The sequence below is a fragment of the Manihot esculenta genome, chromosome 5 (genome assembly GCF_001659605.2).
Source record: "Manihot esculenta cultivar AM560-2 chromosome 5, M.esculenta_v8, whole genome shotgun sequence".
Taxonomy (NCBI): domain Eukaryota; kingdom Viridiplantae; phylum Streptophyta; class Magnoliopsida; order Malpighiales; family Euphorbiaceae; genus Manihot; species Manihot esculenta.
Genome location: NC_035165.2, coordinates 10,769,093 through 10,794,099, shown reverse-complemented (window position 1 = coordinate 10,794,099; position 25,007 = coordinate 10,769,093). Strand labels below are relative to the sequence as shown.

General features: G+C 27.6%; 2 protein-coding genes, 1 long non-coding RNA gene and 1 other non-coding gene across 8 annotated transcripts; 2 read left to right on the top strand and 2 right to left on the bottom strand.

The window, feature by feature from the left end:
* Positions 1-1,738: 1,738 nt before the first annotated feature.
* On the bottom strand, positions 1,739-13,161 carry LOC110614586 (triose phosphate/phosphate translocator, chloroplastic). Of its 5 annotated transcripts, none has more exons than XM_021756152.2 (12): positions 12,598-13,160; positions 12,327-12,398; positions 11,909-11,974; positions 11,663-11,741; positions 11,461-11,581; positions 10,743-10,838; positions 10,443-10,555; positions 9,716-9,793; positions 9,497-9,613; positions 9,295-9,394; positions 8,836-8,936; positions 1,739-1,966 (listed from the first exon to the last, which is right to left on the bottom strand). In XM_021756152.2, the coding sequence occupies exons 1-12, from the start codon at positions 12,891-12,893 to the stop codon at positions 1,940-1,942; spliced, it is 1,266 nt and encodes a 421-aa protein (XP_021611844.1). In that variant the 5' UTR covers positions 12,894-13,160; the 3' UTR covers positions 1,739-1,939. The 5 variants fall into 5 exon arrangements, with proteins under 5 accessions (XP_021611844.1, XP_043812970.1, XP_021611846.1 ...); XM_043957035.1 differs by lacking the exon at positions 1,739-1,966 and adding an exon at positions 2,096-2,122 and having other exon boundaries at positions 12,598-13,161; XM_021756154.2 differs by lacking the exon at positions 1,739-1,966 and adding an exon at positions 6,655-8,361 and having other exon boundaries at positions 12,598-13,161.
* On the top strand, positions 6,706-11,567 carry LOC110614587. The gene is made up of 3 exons (XR_002487808.2): positions 6,706-6,810; positions 10,069-10,208; positions 11,450-11,567. It is a non-coding gene; the product is annotated as an uncharacterized LOC110614587 (long non-coding RNA).
* Positions 13,162-19,708: 6,547 nt separating the features above from the next.
* On the bottom strand, positions 19,709-21,654 carry LOC110615097 (14-3-3-like protein GF14 iota). Its single transcript, XM_021756805.2, has 7 exons — positions 21,490-21,654; positions 21,097-21,403; positions 20,729-20,816; positions 20,536-20,645; positions 20,313-20,461; positions 20,145-20,190; positions 19,709-20,029 (listed from the first exon to the last, which is right to left on the bottom strand). Exons 1-7 carry the CDS (start codon positions 21,560-21,562, stop codon positions 20,008-20,010), a joined length of 795 nt encoding a protein of 264 aa, XP_021612497.1. The 5' UTR covers positions 21,563-21,654; the 3' UTR covers positions 19,709-20,007.
* Positions 21,655-22,247: 593 nt separating this feature from the next.
* Positions 22,248-22,320, top strand: TRNAA-UGC. The gene has a single exon. It is a non-coding gene; the product is annotated as a tRNA-Ala (tRNA).
* The last annotated feature ends 2,687 nt before the right edge of the window (positions 22,321-25,007 follow it).

Below are 25,007 nucleotides of genomic sequence, written 5' to 3'. Positions count from 1 at the left end.
TAATAAATTATTATATATGAAAAAAAATTTTAAAATCGAGAAATTAATCACTGAATTTATTTATATTATAAAAATTAAATAATATTTTTTTATAATAACTAATAATTAAAATTAATAAAAGTACTAAAAATTAATTTTAATTTATTTTTTAAAAAACTAACCACACTAATTAATAAATTTTTTTATAATATAAAATAAAATATTAATTTTTCCTTTAAATTTTGGAATATTCTCGTTATATGCTTTATAACTTATGATGTGTGATTTCTTTTTCATAGAATCTATAGTACGACATTATAGACTTCAACTAAAAATGGATAATTTTTACTGAAATTCATAAATTTTAGAATACTTTTCAATTTAATCACTTAATTTTAATTTCTTTCTTAAAACTTTTTAAATTTTAATTTTATTTTCATTGAATTTTTTTTTTACTTGCCAATACAGGTTTCTAGATTAATATCAATAATTTTTTTTCTCTCTTTCTTATCATCCATTTTCTAATTTAATCTCATCCCTTCTCTCTTTTATTTTACTTATTTTTTATTTATCAATGCAATTTGTTCATTATTTATTATTTTATTTTAATATTTAATTTTTAAATTCATGCTAAAAAAAATTTATTTATAATAAAACATTAATTAGTTATAATTAATATATATATGATTATAATTTAAAAAAATAAAAAAATAATTTTGAGATAATTAAATAATAAAAATTATAAAACGGAAAATAATATAAATATACGAAAAAGTTTTGAAGTAATATCAGCGATTAAACCAACCACATCATAGATGATTCTTGAATGTGAAAGAGATAATAATTTTCTCCCACAGGGTAATGGATACTGATTAAAAAAAATGCATTTATCAACCTGTTTGAAAAACTAAAATTTTATAAAATTTTAATTCAATTATTTTTTTCATCAATTTTCATATTTAAAATGAAAGTTTTAATTTTTTTTAGCTGTAAAAAGTTTATACAGTCTTTATATGAAAAAACAATTAAATTATTTTATTATAGATATAATTTTCTTTCAAACAAGGAAAAAGTTGCAATTATTTGATATTCATATAACATTTCAAATATTGCAAATTAATTCTTAATTACATATATTTTTTGGCAGTTGCAATAATATTAATAACAATTGCTGCTACTAGAAATTCCGTTTGTATTAAGCTAAATATCATCTTTCTCAAATCAACCCGATTTGGTAATTTATATATTATGAATATAAGTTGTTGATTGATTGGGCCGACTTAATTAAAAACTTTTAAATTTTTAGAAAGTGTCCAATTTTTATTTATTTAATTATTTTCTTTTGATTTTTAGCAAAGTCAGTTTTTTTTTTCAAATTAAATTATTTTTAAAAAAAATTATTTTCTATGGAATAACTTATTTAAACCAAATGAGGCCTAATTATATTTTTAATAAGTGTTTCATATTTAATTTCTCAAATTTTTTTTTATTAAACATTATAAATGTTGATATTTGTTTGTTTGATTTAATTAAATAAAAAAATTTAATGAGCTTATATTCTAGATTCTAAAAAATTATTAATTTTTATTTTTTGAAATTAACTTGTAAATTAGATTTTGCTTTTCATTAATTTAGTTAAAATAAGACAAAAATTAGTAACTTATATTTTTAAAATTACTCAATTAAAATTGATAATACTAATAATGTTGAACAATAAGGTATTTAATATATTTATTTATACTTATTATTCAGTGATATATCTTCTATTTATTTCATAAATTTAAAAAGCTTTGAAGAAAAATTTGTGATAATAAGCCATTAACATTAGATTGCGGTAACCAATACAATACAATGTATACATTGTGCCTTTCTCATTGCTTTGTCGGTTGAGCTTATTCTTTCAACAATTTCTAAGAGCTTAAAATTTATCCTTCAATTTCAATATCCAAACAGTATTTCCTTATGATGCAGGAGCTAAAGCAGCCTTCTGAAAATGGTAAAGTAAGTGCATGAGTACATAATACCAAATTGTTTATAACAAAAGCGAATAAGAATAAATTGACTAAATTTAGTACTTGCAGTTTGGCAGGAACCATTCTTACATAAATTTTAATTTTGTGGTCGGTCCCTTTCAGTGTCCATGCTGTTTTTTGTTGTTATTATGCAAAAGTTAAAAATTCTATCATTAAAAAAATATATATATTTATTTCATTCGTTAGATGTTTTAAAGAGAATTGCTGCAAATAGTGGAAACTACATAAACCCTACTTTTTCTTTAAAAAATTTGTTTGGTAATTTTGTGTTGGATAGATATTTTAGCATCGGATAATGTATAATTTTTGTCTAAACCAGTTTATGCTAAACCTAAAACATAAATAAATAGATCCCATTTAATTTTTAGTTGTATTTTAAGTCTACTGTAGTCCGAGTTCTTCCCTTAATAACAATTAAAGCACAAAAACAGCAAAGGTAGCAAAACCAATCCAAGTTACAAGTTCATGCTTTGAAATAATTTCCTAGAGGCTTAAAGGCATCGTTGCATATTGAAGTTATTTTAACTTGGGCCGCTATCACAGATAGCCACAGCTCAAAACAGCAATATGACGCCTTTGGGGTAAATCTGAAGGCACAAATAATTTCTTCTTGTATGATCACCACACAATATATGATGAGTTAAAAGGAAAACTTGGTTGCTCCTCTCTCGAAAATTTAGGCCATCTCCAACCCTACGCTAAATCTCATTTTAGCGTTGGAGCACCAAAATTCAACGGGATTTTGGTGCTGTTACAGTGTCACGCTATATTTTAGTGTTGTACTACATTGTTACGCCATGTAGCAATGCCATTTCCTTTTTCTTTTCTTTTTTTTTAATTTATAATATAATTCAAAACTTATATATATATTCAATTATGTCCATATTTTTTTCACTCTCATAATTTATTACATTTTTAATTTATTTTATATTTTTATAATTATTAAAATTTAATTTAAATTAATATATATAATAAATTAATTTATTTATAATATATTATATAGAATAAGTGGAGTGACACATATATTATAATTGAACAATATATATTAATTTAAAATACAATTATCAACAGCACATTAAATATTTAATATTCTGGAAGATTGGACCCGAATCCAGCAATATTATTGAGATATTGACCATATACATTAGATGTGGATGACGATGGTGGTTATTGACGTTGAACTCTTTTATATGATATTCAAATTTTTTCTTGACGAAACGTTTCATGAGTAATTGGATCGGAAATAGAATTTAAATCGAGCAGTAAAATTTTATTTTCTTCTTGAAATTCCTTTAAGTCTAAAGCTTTGCTTTTCATTAGTCTTTCCTTCTCCCTTTCTGCAGTTGCATTCGCCAACGATTCCACAAGCTTTTCATTATCAACATATAAGCATTTCAGAGCAGATAAAAAAGATTCATTAAGTTTTTTCTTCAATTTTGCTTTTTCGATACCAAGAGATCAATCCGATGATGTATAATCTTCTACAATATCCTTATTTAAATGAATTGAAAATGATGATAAGTTTGAACATGGTACCATAGGTGAGTCAGGAGTAGAATTGTCTGACTCTGAGGACACATAAGAGGAGTTTTGATTTTGAACTTTTTTTTTAGAGCTACTATCTTTGAACTTCTCAGCATTTTTCTTCATGCTCCAAACATGGTCAAATTTGAATCCTTTTTTGTAGCTTGGATCTTGCATTAGTAAAGTTTTCGCTTGATTGAGCTGCATATCTTAAAATCGACCATTGGATGGATTTCATTTCGATCTCCATCTTCAGATAGTATGCATCCTATCCCCACATTTTTCAATGAAGTCAGATGGAAATCTCAAATAATAATTACACCAACAGTATTCTGATAGATCTCATCTTAAAATCGACCGTTGAATGGATTTCATTTCGATCTCCATCTTCGGATAGTATGTTATCCTATCCCCACATTTTTCAATGAAGTCAGATGTAATCTCAAATAATAATTACACCAACAGTATTCTAATAGATCTCATTTTAAATTTGACCATTGGATGGATTTCATTTCGATCTCCACCTTCGAATAGTATGCATCCTATCCCCACATTTTTCAATGAAGTCAGATGGAATCTCAAATAATAATTACACCAACAGTATTCTAATAGATTTTATCTTAAAATCGACCGTTGGATGGATTTCATTTTGATCTCCACCTTCAGATAGTATGCATCCCTACCCCCACATTTTCCCTATTAAATCATGTATTCTTCAAAAATATAAACATTACTCATATTTTTCAGTTCCTCTTAAATTCGAGTCAAGAAAATTCTACAGATCGTTACTTAAAATAGATTTCTATGTTGAAAATACATCAAATAATGATGCTGAAAATTCATCATCATCTTCTTCAAATATTGATGATTATATTTCAGATGATAATGAGTTTGCAGTGGAAACACAAGCAGTTAATCAACAATTTCTTATAAATTAGATGGTTTTGCAGCAAATACAAGATCAACACTGAGTTTCTAGAGGTGGCTCTGTTCTAGGTCATCTAGTAATCAATCGAGATCGTGAAGCGGCTGATCTTAATTTAATTCTGGATTATTTTTCAAATAATCCATGATTCAATGATGTAATATTTCGTCGACGATATAGATGTCTCGAAATTTATTTCTTCATATTGTCGATGCAATAAAAGCGCATGATACGTATTTTGAACAATAAAGAGATGCAGTAGGTAAAATTAGATTATCTACTCTTTAAAAAAGCACAGCTGTGTTTCGAATGTTAGCATATGGTTTGCCGGATGCTATCAATGAATATGTGAAAATTGGGAAGTCCGCTGCAATTAAAAAGTCTAAAAATATTTTGTCGAGCCACCGTTGAAGTATTTAGTGAGCAGTATTTGAGATCACCAACTGCCGAGGATGTTGCAAGGCTTCTTTATATTGATGAGCAACGTGGCTTTCTTGGAATGTTAGGTAGTCTCGATTGCATGCATTGAAAATGAAAAAATTGTCTTACTGCATGGGCTGGCCAATATACAAGTCGTAGTGGATCGCTAACAATTATTTTAGAAGCTGTAACTGATTATGACCTTTGAATATGACATGCATATTTTGGAATGCCTGGTTCTAATAATGATATTAATGTTTTGGAGTTATCACATTTATTTTCCAATCTTGCTAAAGGTATTGCTCCTCCTGCTCATTATGTTATTCAAGGAAAAGTATATAATACGGGTTATTATTTAGTTGATGGTATATATCCAAAATGGTCAACTATTGTGCAAACTATTCGTGAACCACAAACAAGAAGAAGAAATATTTTGCAATGAAACAAGAATCATGTCGAAAAGATGTTGAACGTGCTTTCGGAGTGTTGCAGTCACGTTTTGCAATAGTTGCATGGCCATCACGTTTTTGAAAAAAATAAATATTGCATGATATTTTAACTACATGTATTATCATGCATAATATGATAATCGAGGTTGAACATGACCTTAGTGCACCTATTGAAGACGGTAGAGAATTTTCAGCTCCAACTGTTGAAATGGTTGTCGATGAAACTACTTGATTTGAATAATTTTTTGCTCGACACAAAAAAATTAAAGATAAAGATGTTCATTTTGCACTTCATAATGCATTAATAGAGTATTTGTAGGAACAACATACAAATGATCATCTAAATTAGCTTGTTTTTTTTTTTTTTGATAATTTAATATGCATGAGTCTATTTTATTTTTAATTTGCTAATTAATGTTTAATTAATGTATGTTTATAACTTATGTTTAAGTGATGTTTTTATATAATTAATATTTAATTAATGCATTTTTATGATTAATATATTTTTATTTATTTATAACATAACTGAATATTTGAATATTGAATGAAAATGTAAAATATATAAGTATTTGGAGTGAATATATAAAATTATATGAATTTTTTGAGTGAAATGTATAAATAACATTAAAGTAAAATAAATAATATAATATTAAATGGATTGGAGAATATAAATAAAAATTTTTTTAATGTTAAAAATGAAAATTAAAAATAATATTGAGCTATTTTAATATTTTACACCGGTGCAAAAAATTGATGCCTAGGATATGGCCTTAGAGAGTTTTTTCTCTGAAGGCTGTGATTTTTTCTCCAAGGCAAAGCCCTCTTTTTCTGCCCTTGCCCCATCAGGCAGGGTCAGAAGTGGGTTTCACTTCCTCCCCATTTGAGTGGGATTGTAAATATTTTTTTATTTAGATTTCGTTTGTTGGCGGATTGAGCTTTTATAGTGAGGAAAATTAGTTTAGATCTGCCTGTTGTTTGATTCTTTTGCTTGTTTTCTTGTTTCTGTTTCAGATCCAGGCCCTTCCATTTGTGCTTCCCATGTTTGCATGTAGGCGTCCGGAGGTAGAGATGGCTTGCCGCCAAAGAGCTTTCATCTTCCTTCTCACGGGCATCGATCTTCTGGAGGTGGCTTCCATTGGCTCTAGCAGTGGAAGCCAGAGGCGATTGTGGAAATTTCCTCTTCCCTTTCTTTAAGCCTTTTGATTTTCCACCGTTCTAGTTTGTTTCGGAGTTGCATAAGCTTTTTACACTGTTATTCGTGCTTCATTTTTTTCGGAGTTGCATAAGCTTTTTACATTGTTATTCGTGCTTCATTTTTCTCTGATTTGCTGCATGTGACCGATCTCTTGCTCTCTCTTTCTTCAGTATGTGTTTTAAAGCCTCTGGCTATTGTTGTGGGAGCTAACGGCGATCGGAGCTGTTGGAGATGAAGTGCGGCTCTTACTGTAATATAATCTGGATCATGTTTCAGGTCTGTCAGGTATGAGTTTTTAGGTCTGTTCTCCATTAGGTTGTTATGTTTTGGGTCTTAAAAACTCTTGTCCTTCTTAGTTATGGTTTTCAAGGTCTTGGCTTGTGCTTGTGCTTTATCTCTTGAGTTGTACTGCTTAACCTTTTAACGAAACTTTTCTAATTTTAATAATAATAATAAAAAAAAAGACAACTTGGTTGATGACAAAACTTCTGGTTAGTGAATCATATTCAAGTGTGCTCTAATATGAAATCAAAAGTTGAAGTAATCCCAACCGAGGCATGTTATCCTGCCCTTCCCTTCCCTTTGTTATCTATCGTGACAAGATAATGATTGAATGCTCCTTAGAAATAATTAAAATTATTTGAATTAAAATTTTATAAGGGTAAACTACATTTTTTGGCCAAATTTTTAAAAATTTAAATTAAATGATATTATATAAATAGGGTAAACTATTTAGAATTAAAATAGTTTACAAGGAAAGATATTATTTAAATGATGTTATTTCTAAATTTAAAATTATTCTAGCTGATGATAGTAAATAGATAATACAAGAAAAGAACTTTAAATGATATTAATATAAATAGTGAACTCTTATTTTTATTCCATAATATATAATATATGATTCTGTTTGATTTTAACCATTGGAAGTAACTAATAGTTGTTACTGATTACTAAATATTTATGGCAATTGATTTATACCGTGTGTTTAATAAAATTTTCTCAAGTTATTGCTATCTATATGTAAAGTGATTAAGCTTATATGACAATTTTTTTTATTATTAAGATAAATAAATAGAAAATAAATGCATAAGAAAATAAGAGCAGCGGTTTAATATCTTATGTTCCTAATATATTATATTCCTATATAATAGGATGACAGTTGGATCTCTAATCCAACTGCTATCCGAGCAACTGCTATCCGAGCCTATGTAAGAAAGGCAGATCGTAATTCATTAGAGCTTAATACGCAATTCTATCCTTTAGTACGGATCTCTGCTATCCGAACCTACGGATCTCTGCTATCCGAACCTACGTAAGAAAGGCAGACCGTAATTCATTACAGCTTAATACGCAATTCTATCCTTTAGTACGCAGCTCAGGTCACATTCGGACAGATCGGATAAAATAGGGGTTCAGACCCAACAGAAAAGGATCCAGCCCATTAAACTTAATGGGTCCGAAGGGAATAAACCCTCCTAATTCAAATCATGTTAGCACAAACGTCGGAGGTGGAGAACAGACCTCTCCACATCAAGATCATGTTAGCACAAACGTCGGAGGACATTAAATAACCGCCTGATAAATAGTGAAAGGGTAGTTCTACATGATAGATGGCGATTACACGTCACTAGAAAACAAAGGAAAAAAGAATAAAGCAAGAGAACGTGAACCATTCTGACTAAATTTATATGTACATACCCTAACTCTACCCTCTTCTAGATCTCAAATCATCATAATATAGATATATATATAGATTGAAACAAGGGTAAAGTAGTTTTCTTATCTTAAAAGAGCATCAACCGATTGTGACCAACTCTAAATTCACAACTTTTTGAGCTGCAACAATTCAAGGCATTATTAATTTAACATTAGCTATTGGATTCTTTAACCAAATGGGTTTGTAATAGCTACTGGATACGAAAACTCTTATCAGCTATCCTAAACCTATAATCCAAACAAGAGGAATGCTAAGTACAGTCACTTGACTGTCCAACACTTTCCACTTTATTGAGGAAGTATAATAAATATTTTTCAACTAATAGGGTGGAGAGTGTTATACAATCACTTGAAAAAGTGACCGTTGTTAGCATTCTTCATCCAAACAATCCCAGACACTGCCTTGAGGAAGGGTACAGGTTTGTGGAACCGTAACAGATGTTAAAGTTAAATACTCGGACATTTGGTGCACAACCCATCACTCAAGTCACTGCTCTATAAACTTAACCATGGGAGGAAAAAAATTTAGAAAATTTTATCCATTGAAAATATCATAAAGAAATGGAGAAAACAAGATGGATTAAAATATCTTACCCGTTTTTGTTCTTCCATGTTAGCCTTTATAAGGGAGTAAATTGCAACACCTGCAATGGCTATTGCAGTACCAATTCCAGTTTGAGTGGAGATTCTATTGCCTGCAAATTTTGCCATCATTACTAAAGTATAGAAATCATGGCCCACAAACATGGCTTATATAATCGAGTCTAGACTTCTATACACAAGATTTAGGAAGATCTAATTCCACATGACATGATATTTAGATTGCATGATTCCTTCATTAGAGAGGAAATATCAGTTAGATTTAGTGGATCAGCACTACATTTCATTTCAGCATTCCGATGGAAAAGAAAGCTTAATCAATGAACAGTTAGGTACATGTAGCACCAGCTCTATTGACTTAGCCCCATAGTGATAAAAGGGACCTTTTTAACATCAGAAACATACTTGCTCAAATTTCGTATGCAGGTCATGTGAGAGATTAAGAGTAGTTACCAAATACAACAATGGAGAACCCAATGACAAAAACTCGCTTCAACACATTTCCAACAGCATGTGTAAGTGGTGCAACTCGTTCCAAAGTATTTGTGGCAACCTGAATTTAAAGCTCAACGTAGTTGAGTACAGATTATGATCACGTCTATTAAAAGAAGCAAACTCATGTTTCAAGATCTAGAGCTTGATAAAATTGAGATACCTGGTTATACAGATGATAAAACATTCCAATCCAGAACAAGTCAGTAATGAACTTAAATAATCCTACTTTTGCAATTGCACCTCTGAAACCATATTGGATCAGTTGAGGGCCCTCGATCTGAAAACACATTCAGATGAACCAACGGTCAAGACATTAACAACAAAAACAGAGCAGTAAAGATATTAAAAATCAGTTTGCTTCCCTGACAAGCGTGCTCACCAATACTGCTGGAGGGATGCAAAACAAGAGGGCGATTATTGAAATGTAAGCATACACATTTGTGCTGTCCATGCCAGTCTGTTAAAAATTGAATAAAGAATATGGTAAATCTAGTACATCAGAAACAAATACGAGCACTCGTAACTTGATTGTCAATGGAAAACTTGCTTATATGAGTACTTTCCATGATCTAAAATGTTTAGTTTGAATTTATCATTTTTTTTAAATTCCACAGATTATATATGTTGGTTTTATAGTTTATTTAAATTCATGTTGCATGCGTTGAAGTATATATTGGGAGTGTTTTGACACTGGTGGAGAACATAACAATTGTGTTTCATGCCTGAAAGCAGCAGAAAAGGCTTTCAGATAAACTCTTAAAATTCTGTTGTTCTCAACATCCAAGAATAGTTGTGCACCTGATATTTGCATGGGAATCATGATAACATCGAGGAAACTACATTCAATTGAGTTGTCTCTTCAAATATATCAGGTAGTAGCACATACGACATCATTATAGATTTTTTTTTCCTATAATCTGACTCAATTTAATTTGTTGTCAAAAGATGCCTTCCAATTTTTATTTTTTTTTAAATGAACTCAGTGCATCATTCCTGACCTGATGATAACCAATGGCCAAAGGATCCCTTCAGAAATGAAATTATTGAAGAAATAGGTTACAAAAATGAAGAACAAGACAAACATCACACCACCTGATCAATCTTACCATTGCTTTTTTAGAATAGATACTTCTGTAGGTAAATGCAACGTTGGAAATCATTGCACTTATGAACCCAATCCAGTTGAAGGAAAGTTCTGTCAATGATGCCAGTGATACACCTAACAGAGAAGTCAAAAATACTCAATCAATAGAGTACACCAGAGAACTTAATATTGCATACAGTGGATTGACTAACAGGTCTAGACCCCAATATAATATGGAATTTCAGGTTGGAAATATAGTATTTTATTTCCCTGCAATGAAATAAATAAAGCCAAAGGCAAAATACTTTATAGTCAAAATTACCGATGACTACTGGAGCCAATGACAACCATAGGGACAAAGGAATTTGGTGGCCCAGCACAAATTGAGAAGCAGCAGCATTGAAGAATGGCTCTAGAGCTATAGAGAAACAAAAGGAAAAGTTAATGATAAAATCCATCAAGCTTTAATTATCTCTTAACTTTACTGCACTGCTAAACTGAAAAATTGAACAAAAAAAAGCATGAAACTAAAATTAGATTATCAAATGTGAATAGAAAAATAAAGGTTCTCATCAACTAAATGTAATCAAGTCACTTAGAAGTTTGTAGCTCTATCACTTTGCAAAAGCTTGAAACATCCATCAATTAGAAACTTAACCAGTAATGCTTTTCAAATGGAATCTGTCAAAATTATGTTATAACATACATGATACACCTAAGACTAGGCTAAGACTATCTATATAGTCTGTTCTCCAATTGGGCAACAAGCATAATAAATTTTCACACCAGAGAAATGTAGGAGAATCTACTTCTGATATGAGCAAACAATTAAGGTCAACAACCCTGGCTCTTGAACATCCAAGTGTTCTAAGAATTGAGGAAACATGAAATGTGTTCTTATTTGTGTGCTTTTGCATGCATACAGGTGCAACTGGCATCAAAACTGGATATCCACATTGTTTTCTTTATTTTAACACAATTTATTCACAGGTTAATGCGATTTCCAATAGTTACTTTTAAATCATTCAGATCATCGATACCTTTGATGGTGTGCGTAAAAGATACAGCAACAGCTGCAAATGATACATTAGACATGACATGTCCAAGGGCATGACAGATTGCAACTGGAGTCAATAGTAGCAGGAGGTCTCTGTCAATTGGCTAGTTAGAGAGTAAATCATGTTATTAGTGAAGGCTTATTTAACCTCAAGGAGAAAAGATATCAAGGCAACTGTAACTTACTGCACGTTTTGGTAGACCAACAGCCCAACAAACAAGACAGTATGCTACTCCAACTAAGAGATGTATAACTGATACAAAACTGCAAAGACATATTTCCATTCGTGAAGGGGAATAACACACTTCAGAAGCCACGGTTTTGTGGATTTGATGGACAACAGCAATTTGTGGTGCGGTATAGGATATTATATGAACTCTAAATCCATGGATAAGTTAAAAAAGCAGAATTGTCTAGTAAGAATCACCTACTATGGATACGGGAAATAATTATAGACCTTCTTGTTCAATATGTTGAAAATGACATTTAAGAAGTACCTGCACAGAGAACACAAATCAATCGATAATCACTGGACCAGATACAAGTAAACAGAAATCTCATAAAACACACAAGGATCTGCGACGTTTTTAGAAGCTACATGCTACTTCCTGGAGCATTGAATTGGCATAAAGAAGTGGCTCATAGAATAGCATGACTACAAAATAGTTTGGGTATCCCCTAGATTAGCTAGCAATTTCACAATATTACATTCTAATTGAAATTTGAGATATGTATATATTTTATAATATTTTTCAAATTTCTGGATACATATTTGAAATATAAATTGAGGAATAAAAATTTCATTACTACTCTATTATATTTCCTGAAGGCGTGAACCGCATAGCTTACCACATAAAGAAGAAGAAACCTGTAAGCAGTGCAGGAAATCTCTCACCAAAGTTTTTAGCAGGCTCCACATGTCTATAGCCACAAACACAAGTAACAAACGGATAAAAACTATAACAAAACCAATGACGTTCACTCCAACACAAATATCTTACTGAAAGAGCAGAAGTATAAATTGAAAAGAAGAGCAAAAATTTAAACTCTCTTAGTTAAATTTCCTGCATTTGCTTAGCAGCCGAACGGAAGCATACGAAAAAAACAAAGTAAGTCTGACCCTTCGGAATCAGCAGCTGCAGCCTTAACTACGGGAAGCTCAATAGAACCTCGTTGCCTAATCGTTGGACTCCAACCAGCGATTCTCAACGGCTTTCTTGAGAATTCAAGTGCCACAGGAGAGTTTGGAATCTCCGGCAATGGCGAGAAAGCCAAGCGCGTGGATTTAGTAGCAAGGCGTGATCGAGCTTGGAGCAAAACATGATTTGGTGAAATTCTGCTAGGCAATAAGTAGAGTGAAGGCAATCGAGAAGGACGAATTGAAGAGTGAATTGAGGGCGTGATGGAAGAAGCCATTGAAAGAGCGAAATCGAACAGAGAAACTCGAAAGAGAAATGATATTTGGAAGTAAATGTTGTTTGGAAATAAACAGAGACGTCGAAATCGAGAGATTAAGGATTTTAGCAGCGGAGATATCAGAGAATAAGAGAGATTAGCTCTTCATCTTCTTCTTCTTCCTGTTTTTGATTTTATTTTTTTAAGAAGCTTAGCTCATCAACTCATGAACTTCAACAGAGAAGAGAACGAGAAAAAAAGTCAAAAGCGTTTTGATTCTTTTGTCTGTTTGCCCCCATTTCCCTCTTAAATTTCATCCGTTTTCCGCTCAGCAGCTCTTTTCCTAAATTTGCTAATTACTTGATCTAAAAAAAATTAGAAATTACTAAATTAAATATTATATATAATTAATTAAATTATATATAATAAATAAATAAATAAAATTTAGATATAAATATTGAATTTAATAACTATTAAATTCATTATTATAATATCAGAATTATAATAACAGTATTAAATAAATTAAAAATTATTAAATGTTAATTAATTTCCCAAATAATTTATCTAATTAAATATAAATATTTGAATATTTACTTTTAATCACGATTAATCAAAACTTTTAATTTTATATCTAAATTTTTTTATCTAAATTTTTAAATTTATTACGATTATAATTAACTCTTAAAATTATTTTCATTAATTTTAAATTAATAAAAATATCATATTAAATATTATTTATTTACACTTTTAAGTAGTAGCTAAATTTATATAAACAATATATTATAAAAATATATAATTTTCATTAAAATCTATATTCAAATGTATATGGATAAATTAAGATAAATTATTTAGTATTTTTGAACGGATATATCTTCATTTCCATATAGGTAAGTTATATCTTTCATATTTTAAGTTATAATTTCCAAAAGAAAAAAATATTTATTACTAAATTAAAGTTTATAAGTGAAATGATCCTTTAAGGTAAAAGGGCCCCTCAAGTAGAAATAAAAATATAATATCAATAAAAAGGACCCGTGCGCGATATTTCTCTTCAACATGAGTTTTGCTCACGTCTCAAATGAATTCAAGAACGTATTATTATTAATATATATATAATATTTCATAAAATTTTAAGGAAGTAGCCTGTTTTTCCTTTGAATTTACGCATAAAAAATAACTTGGGACTTTCTGTTTTTTTTTGTTCTGAAGAACTTGGACTTTCTTGATGTTGGCGAGTTGCTTAATTTAATAGTCCCCACAGCTTATGCAGAGAAGATCGTTAAGACAAAGTGGCCCGTTGAAGATGCCAATGATGAATTATATATATATATATGCAGTTTTTTTTTTCAGTCAATAGCTATTTTGGGAGGGAGAGGGATGGAATCTCATTGTTAAGAGATTTTTAAATATGTTTTGTAGATTCATTTAGTTATTTTAATAAATTTATTTAGTAGATGATAAGCGATATAAAATTATAATATTAATATATTTATATTAATTTTATTAGAAATATAATTCTTTTAACAATTATTTATTTTACTTATAATAATTAAATTTTTAATTTTATTTAAAATAAAATAATATCAAACCCCTCATTTTAACAAAATTAATGCAGGGTTCGTGCTGAATTATTTATACAAGTTCGGCTTACGTTGCCACTTTTCTTAAGTTCGGCTGACGTTGCCACTTTTCTTTTTGCCCAAATTTGTTTAAAAGAATGATGGAAAATAGCTGCATCGCTCATGCTCACAGGCGGACCCAACGAGAAACCAGGGAGGTTATGGATTGGGCCTCCTGAATTTTTTTTTTTTAAATTATAATTATTTATATAATTTTCAAAACCTACATAATTTTTAATACAAATAATTTATCTTTCCAAGTCTTTTCTGGAGAGCAGCACACTAATACTTCATGCGTAATGATTATATTATTTAAAATTAGAAAAAATATGATTTAATTGTAGAAAAATATGAATTTCATGGATAATGTGCAGCTATTTAAATTTAGGAAAAACATATTTTAAATCTGAAAAATATGATTTCAATGTGCGATGGATTAGACTATTTAAATTTAGAAAAATAAAATTTAAATATAAAAAATATGATTATAAAAAAAGTAATTCGTTAAATTATTTAAATTTAGAGGAAAAAAATAAACTTTACTGCTAAAACGTCTATTTAAATTATTATATTACTTTAGTGATATTATATTTTTTCATTAATAGTTATATGAAATATTTACTTTAAGTAATGCCAATTATATTTATTATTTTTTATAAGTTTAAAATAATTCAAAAAATATTAATAATTATATAATTATTATAATCGGTAAATCAACTTATTTAATCAACGCCACATAAATAAATAAAATTAAAATTTTCTGTGATAAAAATCCTCACAAGTCTATTATAATAAAGGAATCAGAATAATTATTTGATAAATTACATTTAAAGATATATATTTATAAATATTGATAATAAAATTATCATCATTTCAATTAATGAAAAATAAAATATAATCATTATAATTAATATACTAATACTTCCCTCGTTATAATTAATATACTAATACTTCCCTCGTTTTTGCTTTTTAGAGTAAATATATAATCACTAGTGAATTTTATCTCATATAAATTTGAAATTCAGTTAACATAACTATATCCTTCTAATATAACGAGAAATTCACTATATAAAATATTATAGTTCATGGTACCTTTCAAATATTTCATTAGTCTAACAAATACAGCCCAATAATTGTGAGTGAGATTGGTATTCAACCTACGTACAATATAAGTTATATCAGATCGAGAAAAATTTATTAAATGCAACAGACTCTTAATAATTTGTACATATTCAAATTGAACAATATGATAACTTCTATTCTTTCTTTAATTAAGAGTTAAAATCATAAGGGGTACTCATTGGTTTGACATCGAAATGTTCAAACTTCCTTAAAAGTTTCTGAACGTAATGCTCTTATGATAGCATTATACTACCATTCTTTCTTACGATTTTAATATTCAAAATTATATTTATTTTACCCATATCTTTCATATCAAATTTAGAAGTAAGAAAAACTTTTGTTTTACAAATGATATTATAACACATACAAAAAATAAACATATCGTCCATATATAAACAAATAATCACATATTTACCATTTATAAGTTTTGTATATATACATTTATTAACTTCAACAAAGGAAAAACCATCATTTATCAAAATTTGATCAAATTTCGATTGTCATTGTTTAAGTGCTTGTTTTAAGCCATATGAAAACTTAAGAAGTTCGTAAACTTTGTTTTCTTGATCAGAAATAACACAACTCTCAAATTGCACCATATAAATTTCTGCTTCCAAAATTCCATTTAAAAATGATGTTTTAATATCCATTTTATGAATAAAAAGTTTATATATAGAGGTTAAAGCAATTAACACTTTAATAGAAAGAAATTCTAGCAACATGGGCAAAGATATCAAAATAATCTATATTTTATTTTTGAGGAAAATATTTTGCCACTAATATTACTTTATACTTTTCAATTGATTCATTTGGGTTATATTTTCTTTTAAAAATCTATTTGCACCCAATGAGTTGAGCTCTTGGAACTAAGTCTACTAAAACCCAAATACCATTTTGTTTAATAGAATAAATTTCAATTTTAATCGCTTCATTCCAAAAAGGAGTTTCAGGATATTAATAGTATCACATAGTCATTTCTAACAAGATAAGTATAAAAGTCATTTCCAAAAGAAATATATTTTCTTTTACTTTACTTCTTTTTAGAACTTCATTACCATTTTCAAAATCATTTTCATAATTATCATCCTTAGGTGCATGATAAATTTTCTTAGATTTCAAAGGGAATATATGTTCAAAAAATTCAATATTTTTTGTCTCAATTATAGTATTACAATTAAATACATCACTTTTAAGAATAAGAAATATATATGCAACATTATGTTCAAAATAACCTATAAACATGCAATCAAATATTTTTGAATTTATTTTCTATTTCTTAGGGTCACGAAGTATTATTTTAGTAAGACACTTCCACACTTTTAAATATTTTAAATTAGATATATAATTCATAAGGTGTTTTATCAATTTTCTTATAGGGTATCCTATTTTGTATATGACAAGCAGATAATAAATTTCTTCCCAAAGGTTATTAGGTGATCAGAAACTTTTTAATAAAGCAATTATCATGTCTTTTAATATCTTTTTTTTTTTTTTGCTATTCCATTAGATTCGGATGAACAAGGTGGAGTAATTTCATAAATTATTTTTTTTTTTTTCAAAAAACCATTAAATAAGATATATTCATCGCCTCTATCTGATATAATTCTTTTTATTTTTCTATTTAATTGATTTTCTACTTTAGTTTTATATTTTTGAAACATATCAAATGTTTCATCTTTATTTCTAAGGAAATATACTTTAATATTGACGGGCATCAAATCTATCAATTTAAAATTGATTTTTCTTTTCTTGATTTAAAAGATTTTACAGATAAGGTAAATGAGTATAATCTCACAGATATCTTAAAATTGTTTAATATTTATGAAAAGTGAGAAAAAAAATTGTTTAAATCAAAATGCGAGAATAATAAAATTGTTATTGGAGAAGTTGATTTTAAGAATAAACCAGAGAAAAAAATAAAATAATGCGATTAAAATAATGAAATAAATAATCAAATTAAAACTCACTTGAAGGTAGTCAAAGTTGGTAAGCTTGTAGTTGATCATTGATTAAAAAGATAGTTCATTCAAGTATACATTATTTGGTTATAGTATTCAAACAAGAAAATCCCACCAATTCTTTCTTAAGGTTAAATTAATTCGTTTATTGCTTAAATTAATTTCTAGTTAATTAATAATTCCATCAAGTGTGTAAATTTAATTAATTAACTGTTTTAAGAAAGAAGAATTCAAACTTGATCAATAATAGCAAGCAAATTATTTAAATTAAATCAATTAGTTTTTTAACACAACGAATATTATGTATTTAATTGGGTTAATAAGCAATATGTTGTCTTTTTAGAAAATTTAATAGGTCTCTTACATTTCTAAAAAGATAACAGTGGAGGTGGTGTTCCTCGAAAAAAGAAAAAAATTTGAAAACATAAATTAAGATGAATAGAAGTTAAAAGAACAAATCTCACAATTTTATTAAACCTTAACTTATTAACTTTCAACCGAAAAAATGTGTTTAGCTACTAAGAGTTATAACAACAATGCAAAAAATAAATAAAAGAAAAAGAGAAGAAGAATTCGGTCAAAGAGGAACCAAAAGGGAGTGTAGAGATGATGAAAAGAGATAAGAGATGATTTCCTACTTCTAGGGCAGCCTTTATATAGACTTTTCACAAATAAAAGGATAATTATTTACAATTTAAAAGAAAAAGTAAAATAATTCTACTACTCCTATGATAATTTTTATCCTAATTCTGATCTGATTGTGTTTGTATATATCTGAAACAGTTTTGAACTTTGTACAGCTCACAAAAACAAAACAGAAATCTTATAATCTGTCTGTCGAGTTTGGATCACAACCTTGGGCAAGCTGTACCTTCCAGTAAGAAAAAGCTCTAAAACAGCCTCTTTGATTCATTTTTTGCTCAAAATCTGTCCAAAATTAAAATCTAAATAAAAACCAATTGTTTATATCAAAATCATAGTAAAATCATGAAATTTAATATGAAAAATGTGGTGAGTTTTGTAATTAATCAAATATCTAGAATAATTATTAATAAAAATTATATAATATTTTTTACCATCTCTAGTCATAATTTATTTTAGATTTTCCAAACTTGTATGTATTAAACTAAACAATTAAGATTTTCTATGTGCAGTTGCGCATGATTTCTTAATTAATTTACATTATGTACAAGGCCATGTTGGAGTTGGATCCAAACATTTAGGAATTTCATGAGACTAAGCAGCATGTGGAAAAGAAAAAAAAATCATATAGTTAAAATTATTTTTACTTACCTTTTCAAAATAATTTTTAAATTAAAAGTATTAAATTGTTTTTCCTATTATTTTTTAAATATAAGAATCGATATAAAAATTCATTAATTAAAATCTTTGTAGATTTATAATTTTCAAACATGAGAATTTATAATTTTTCTAAACATGAGAATAAATATAATTTTATTATCTATTATTTTTATTAATTTATTTTTATTTTTTTAAGCACTCGAACACAATTATTAGACGTATATGAGTTTGTATTTACACCCAAAAAAATATATTATTTGTAGTGTATGCTAAAATCACTCCCATTAAATTTTATTATTAATAATTAAATCCGTTCTAAATTCAATTAAAATTTATTTTAAAATATCTAAATTCATTACATAATCAATTATTATTATGGGATGATAATTAAATTTATTTAATTTTATAAATTTTAATTAATAATTCATATAAAAAACATATTTTTTATTAATAATTTTTAATTTTAATAATTAATGTTTCTAATAAATATTTAAATTTTAATTTTTAAATAAAAACAGATCAAAAATTTATAAATATTATTTTAAAATATATTTTTTATATTAAATTCATTATTTATATATTTATCATATATAAAATCGGATTCTGTTATATAAATTTATACTAAATCGGATTATATACTAATCAAATCTATTCTATTAAGTTTCCATCAGATAATTATTCAAAAGTACTCAATTCGTCGCTACCCAAACGGCAAGTACCAAAAGTGCTAGTCTTGCCAAATGGAAAGCCCCCATTTGACTGTGGCTGTTAAGTGAATCAAACGACAACGGGAGTAGCACTGTGTTAGGAAGAAAATTGAAGTAATAGTGAGGTATAATGAGAAATACTCATCATTTCGATAAAAGGTTTATACATAGAAGAAAATAAAAGTAAGGCAGGAAAATAAAGTAGAAATTTTTTTTAAAAGGGTGAAAAATAGAACAAAGGTAAAAAAAAAAGGAAGGAAGAGAAAATTATCAATCTATCATCAGAGATTGGTAGACTACAAAAACAGCATAACTTCATGGAGTGCACTTCATTTGATCCAATTGAATCCCCTCGCAAGAAAAAGCTAATAAAAAGAAGCCACTTCTGCAAAGTACTCTAAGGCTGTCCTTGCCATGCGCAGCACTCTCAGTTTTTGTCGGCACTGGCTCTGCAAAAGGGAAGACGCTTTAATGGCACTATGGAGGTAATAATTAAACCATTAAAAGGAAAAAAGATTGAATTTTTAGCTCATTCACAGGAAAGGAAATTATGTAAGAACTCACTTTTCCTCTGTAGGCTTGGATTCTTCACTCTTTAAGTTATCCTCACCTATATGGATGCAAAATTATCTTAGAAAAGCATACAACTTTGAAATTTAATTAAAGAAATTCTTAACAATTGCCATACAAGACTCTAGTACAGGTAAGCTTCTTGTTGAGTTGAAAATGTACCTCCATCTTCAGGCAAGTCGGAAGTCCAGAGAGTAAGGTTATCTCTCAACAACTGCATAATCAGAGTGCTGTCCTTGTATGATTCCTCACTCAAGGTGTCCAACTCCGCAATTGCCTCGTCAAAAGCTTGTTTAGCCAAATGGCAAGCCCTGCAAGTTATGGAAGCAAAAGTCTCATCCATCATTGTTAACGCAACAAATTATCTAGCAATTCAGCTACACACCTCTCAGGAGAATTCAAGATCTCATAGTAGAAAACGGAGAAATTAAGTGCAAGGCCAAGACGAATTGGGTGAGTTGAAGGAAGGTCTGTGCTTGCAGCGGCAGAAGCAGCCTAAATAGAAATAGCAACAGGATTTCACTTGAATAAATCAATTCACAAGAGGTCTACATCAGAAAAATCAAAAGGAAACATGCCTCATAAGCCTTGAGCGAATGCTCGGCTGCCTCCTTCCTTTCTTGATCAGCCTTGAACTCAGCTAGATAGCGATAGTAGTCACCCTTCCTGAAATCATGAATGCCCCCTTATTTGGAGTCAATGATTTCATAACAATTCAATTCTTTCTCTTTTTTTTTTTTTCTATCAAATTTCACGTTTTGGAATGTAAGAATTTTTTTTTGAACTTACAAAATTTTTATTTTTAAAAAAAAACAAAATATGCATAATTTTATAAAAATTTATTTGAATTCTTTTGTTTAAAATGAATATACCAAAGTGAGGGATCATAATTACAGCAAAATAATTTATAAAAAAAAAAACTGATTCAAAGGCAGACTGGACTCACATCTTGTAGTAGAAAACAGTGGCTTCCCCAGAGGCAGAAGAAGGGATGAGATGCTTGTCTATAATGGAGAGAATATCACTGCAAATCCCAGAGAGTTCCTCCTCTACCTTCTGGCGATAACTCTTAATCAGTTTTACATTGTTCTCGTTTCCTTTAGCCTCTTCCTTCTGTTCAATCGAGGACATAATACGCCAAGAAGCTCTCCTGGCACCAATCACATTTTTGTAACCCACAGAGAGGAGGTTCCTCTCCTCCACAGTGAGCTCACAATCAAGCCTTGCAATTTTTTTCATATATTCAACCATTTCTGATCCATCATTAATCAAAAAGGAAGTTGCAGGAATTAAAACTCAGAAACTATAGGTAGATCGGAAAACAAAGAAGAGATAATACCTTCGTAGCGCTCGGCCTGTTCGGCGAGCTTTGCCATGTAAACTTGAGTTTCTCGCTCCTTATCGATGGACATGGTCGGAGAATTGGGAGAGAAGAGAATGAGATTTGTGGAAGTGAGAGAGAGGGAGGTGTGAAAAGCGAGGAAAAGGGAGTGGGATTTAAATAAATATGAGGGAGAGGCGAGGGAGGAGGAGGAAGACCAGATCTGGACCGTTGCTTGCTTTTCAACTTTGAAAGAGGAAAAGCGCGCATTTCGTTATTATTATTATTATTTATTTATTGTTTATTTTTGTCAAGGATGATCCGCTATTTCTGCCAATATTTTCTTTTTATAATTTTATCTTTTTCTCAAAATATAAATAAATTAAAAAATAAAAAATTATTATTTAATCTTTTAATTTAAAAAAAATTAAAATAATTTTAAAATTTAAAAAAAACAATTAGAAATTTAACAGTCAAATATTATAAAAAAATTGAAAATACTTTTTATATAAAAAAAATAATTAATAAATTATTTATAAAATTGAGATATTAATTAATCAATTTTTTAAATTATAAAAATTAAATATTAAAATATTTAACAAATAAAATTAATAAAATAATTAATTAATAATTTTTTTTTAAAAGTTGGAGATATTTTAATATTTTTTTTAAATTATGATTTAATTAATAAATTTTTTATAATATAGGTTAAATATTAAATATTCCACATATATAATTTTGTCAATATAATTTCTTGTTAGAAAAAGAAAACGCATGGGGATGTAGCTCAAATGGTAGAGCGCTCGCTTTGCATGCGAGAGGCACAGGGTTCGATCCCCTGCATCTCCATCTCCTTTGTGTTTTTGTTTCAATACTTTTTCATGCCGATTTTTCTTATGGCTTGTGATGTTTTCTTGCCTCTAACTCCATTCTCCATCGCTCTCGCAATTTCCACATTACCCAGAAATTCTTCCTCCAAATCTATGATAAATTCTCATACTGGTGGCACCAGTCTGCGATTCCTTTAATTCACATTTTTGTCTTCTTTCTAGCAAGGTATTGGATGTTATTGGAAAATAAAGAAACTTTTATATGTTTGGACAGATTGATTTATTATTTAATTTGAAAATATTATTATTAATAATAAATTAATTTATATATTTTTAGAAATTTATTAAAATATTTATATTTTTTTAATAGTATTTTTATTTTTTTAAAAAATAAAAAAAATAAAAGAGAAAAAATTTTAAAACTCATTTTTACTTTCCATAAACCCGCTTATTTAATTTTTATCATTATTAGTAGGTGAGTCTCTGCATTTCAATATTTTTATTTTTTTTCATTATTAATTAAATATTTTTTTCTTTTTTTAAAAAAAAAAGAAAAAGAAGAAGAAAAAAAACTAAAAACATGAGAAGAAAAAGAGAAAGAATAATAAAAAAAAAGAGTAATTTAATTTTTTACTATTTTTTTAACAGTAAAAAAAATAAATAAAATTTAATGAAAATACTATTTCGTTAATAAAGATAAAAAATAAAAATATTTTAATAATTTTTAAAAAATATAAGAACTTAAGAATTAATAATATCAGTGTCTACATACTAAATAATAAATTTCCTATAGAAAATCATTTGTTCCATAAAAAAAATATAATTCTTCTAGTGAAATAATGGATCTACCTAAAAATATGGTAAAAAAAAAAAAAATTCTATGCCTCCCAATAATAGCTGCAGAAAAGTAAAAGGGAGGGAGAAGACTCTCAAGGGGGCTCTCTCTTTCTTTTTCCTCCTCTCTTATATGCAAACCTTTTTATGAGATAAATTATCACTAAAAAACTTTTGAATTTGATTTAAATGTCAAACAATTTTCATTGGAGACATTCTCATAAACCCTGAACTTTTACATTTACGCCCTTTATATTCACGTAAATCCTGACCCTTTCTTTATTGTGCAAGTTCTTATTTCAAAATCAGGTGTGTGACAAACTTAGTCTGATTAACGATAAGGCCTTCATCATTATTTTCAGAACATTCGCTTTGGCCATAAAGTTGAAGAAATGCGTTTAACTTTTTCACTCGATGAATTGGTGTGGATGTCAGCATAGTTGTCAATCGGTAATTTTATATTTTTGTCAATCCAAAAATAAGAATTTACTTAATCTGTTATATTTAGTACGAGTATTCAGTGGGTTTGATTCAAAATCAATCGAATCAAATAAATTGAAAATTTAAAATTTTAGTATTTATAAAAATCAAATCGAACTGATTTTAGTTAAAAATAGAATCGAATCAAATTGACATGATTTGATTCAGTTTGAATTTTTAATAAATTTTTAATAAATTTTTAATTTTTTACCTTTTATTTTTAATATTTTAAAATTTACTTGAAATATTTTAACTTTAATATGATTTAATATCTCTATATTATTGAAAATAATATACTATTATCACTAAATCGATTCGGTTTGATTTTTTTTTTAATTTTTTTCTGATCAAAATCAAATTAAATTGAAATAATTAAAATTTTTAAAATTAAAAATCAAACCAAAATAAAATAAATAAAAAATCAAATCAAATTTTTAAATTAATTCAATTCGATCGATTTTTTCAATTTGAATCGAATACTCCTTGCACCAAGTTATATCACTTTTCTCCATTTTTTCTATTTTTTAAAAATTATTGTCAACTTTTATACTATATTAATATATAAATAATAATTTTATACTATATTAATATATAAATAGATTATTATGTCCTATTTAATTTTATTTAATTTTAAATTTTTTTAAATTTATTTTTAAAATAATTTTTAAAATTTTTTTAATATTTAATAAAATTTAATATATTTAAAATAAATATAATTAAAAAGTTAATAAAAAAAATTATATTTTTTAATATCTTAAAAAATAACGTGGATAAAAATTAAAAAATGAAAGGAATATAATTTAACTGAATACACCATAAATTTATTTATTTGAGGCTAAATTTAAAAATAACAAATTTTAGATTAGAAATTTTGAATTTTGGATCGACTTTATCTTAAATTGAAACCTCTTTTATTTATTTAAACAAAAAGTTAAAAATGAACTTAAATTGAACACTTTAGATAAATTATAAAAATATTTATTTTTATAATTTGTAAATAAAAGAATTTGTTAAAAATGAAAATAAAAAAAAATGATTTTTTACTAAGAAAAAATTTTAAAAAAGGAATAACAAAATATTAAAACTTATTTTTTTCCATATTAAAATAGATTTTAAGTTTCATTTTTATATTTTGATTCGAGTTACTAAAAAATGGTTAAACTTATCATACAATTCATAATTTGGGATAAAATTGATCATTTAAAAGACAGAATATGATTGAAAAACCCCATAAATGAAGAATATAGAAATTCAGAAAACATAATATGTCAACATTTTTCCATCTCTTGCAGCGGCCAGAAACTTCCTTTTCTCAACTTTTTATTCCATTGTTTTTTTTTTCAAAAATAAAAAAAGAAAAAGAATTACAAGTGGAAGATAAGGACAAGCATA

What these genes read in the sequence shown, in the direction of transcription:
- LOC110615097 (XM_021756805.2), bottom strand. Translation starts at nt 21,562, where the DNA reads ATGTCCATCGATAAGGAGCGAGAAACTCAAGTTTACATGGCAAAGCTC. An exon ending in ATTCGCTCAAGGCTTATGAG is followed by an intron (nt 20,646 to 20,728) that starts GCATGTTTCCTT and finishes ATTTCTATTTAG; the next exon opens with GCTGCTTCTGCCGCTGCAAG. An exon ending in TCCAAGCCTACAGAGGAAAA is followed by an intron (nt 20,030 to 20,144) that starts GTGAGTTCTTAC and finishes TCCCTTTTGCAG; the next exon opens with AGCCAGTGCCGACAAAAACT.
- LOC110614586 (XM_043957034.1), bottom strand. Translation starts at nt 12,893, where the DNA reads ATGGCTTCTTCCATCACGCCCTCAATTCACTCTTCAATTCGTCCTTCT. An exon ending in TTTTACGCACACCATCAAAG is followed by an intron (nt 10,839 to 11,460) that starts GTATCGATGATC and finishes GTTTCTCTATAG; the next exon opens with CTCTAGAGCCATTCTTCAAT. An exon ending in TCTATTCTAAAAAAGCAATG is followed by an intron (nt 9,794 to 10,442) that starts GTAAGATTGATC and finishes AATTTTTAACAG; the next exon opens with ACTGGCATGGACAGCACAAA.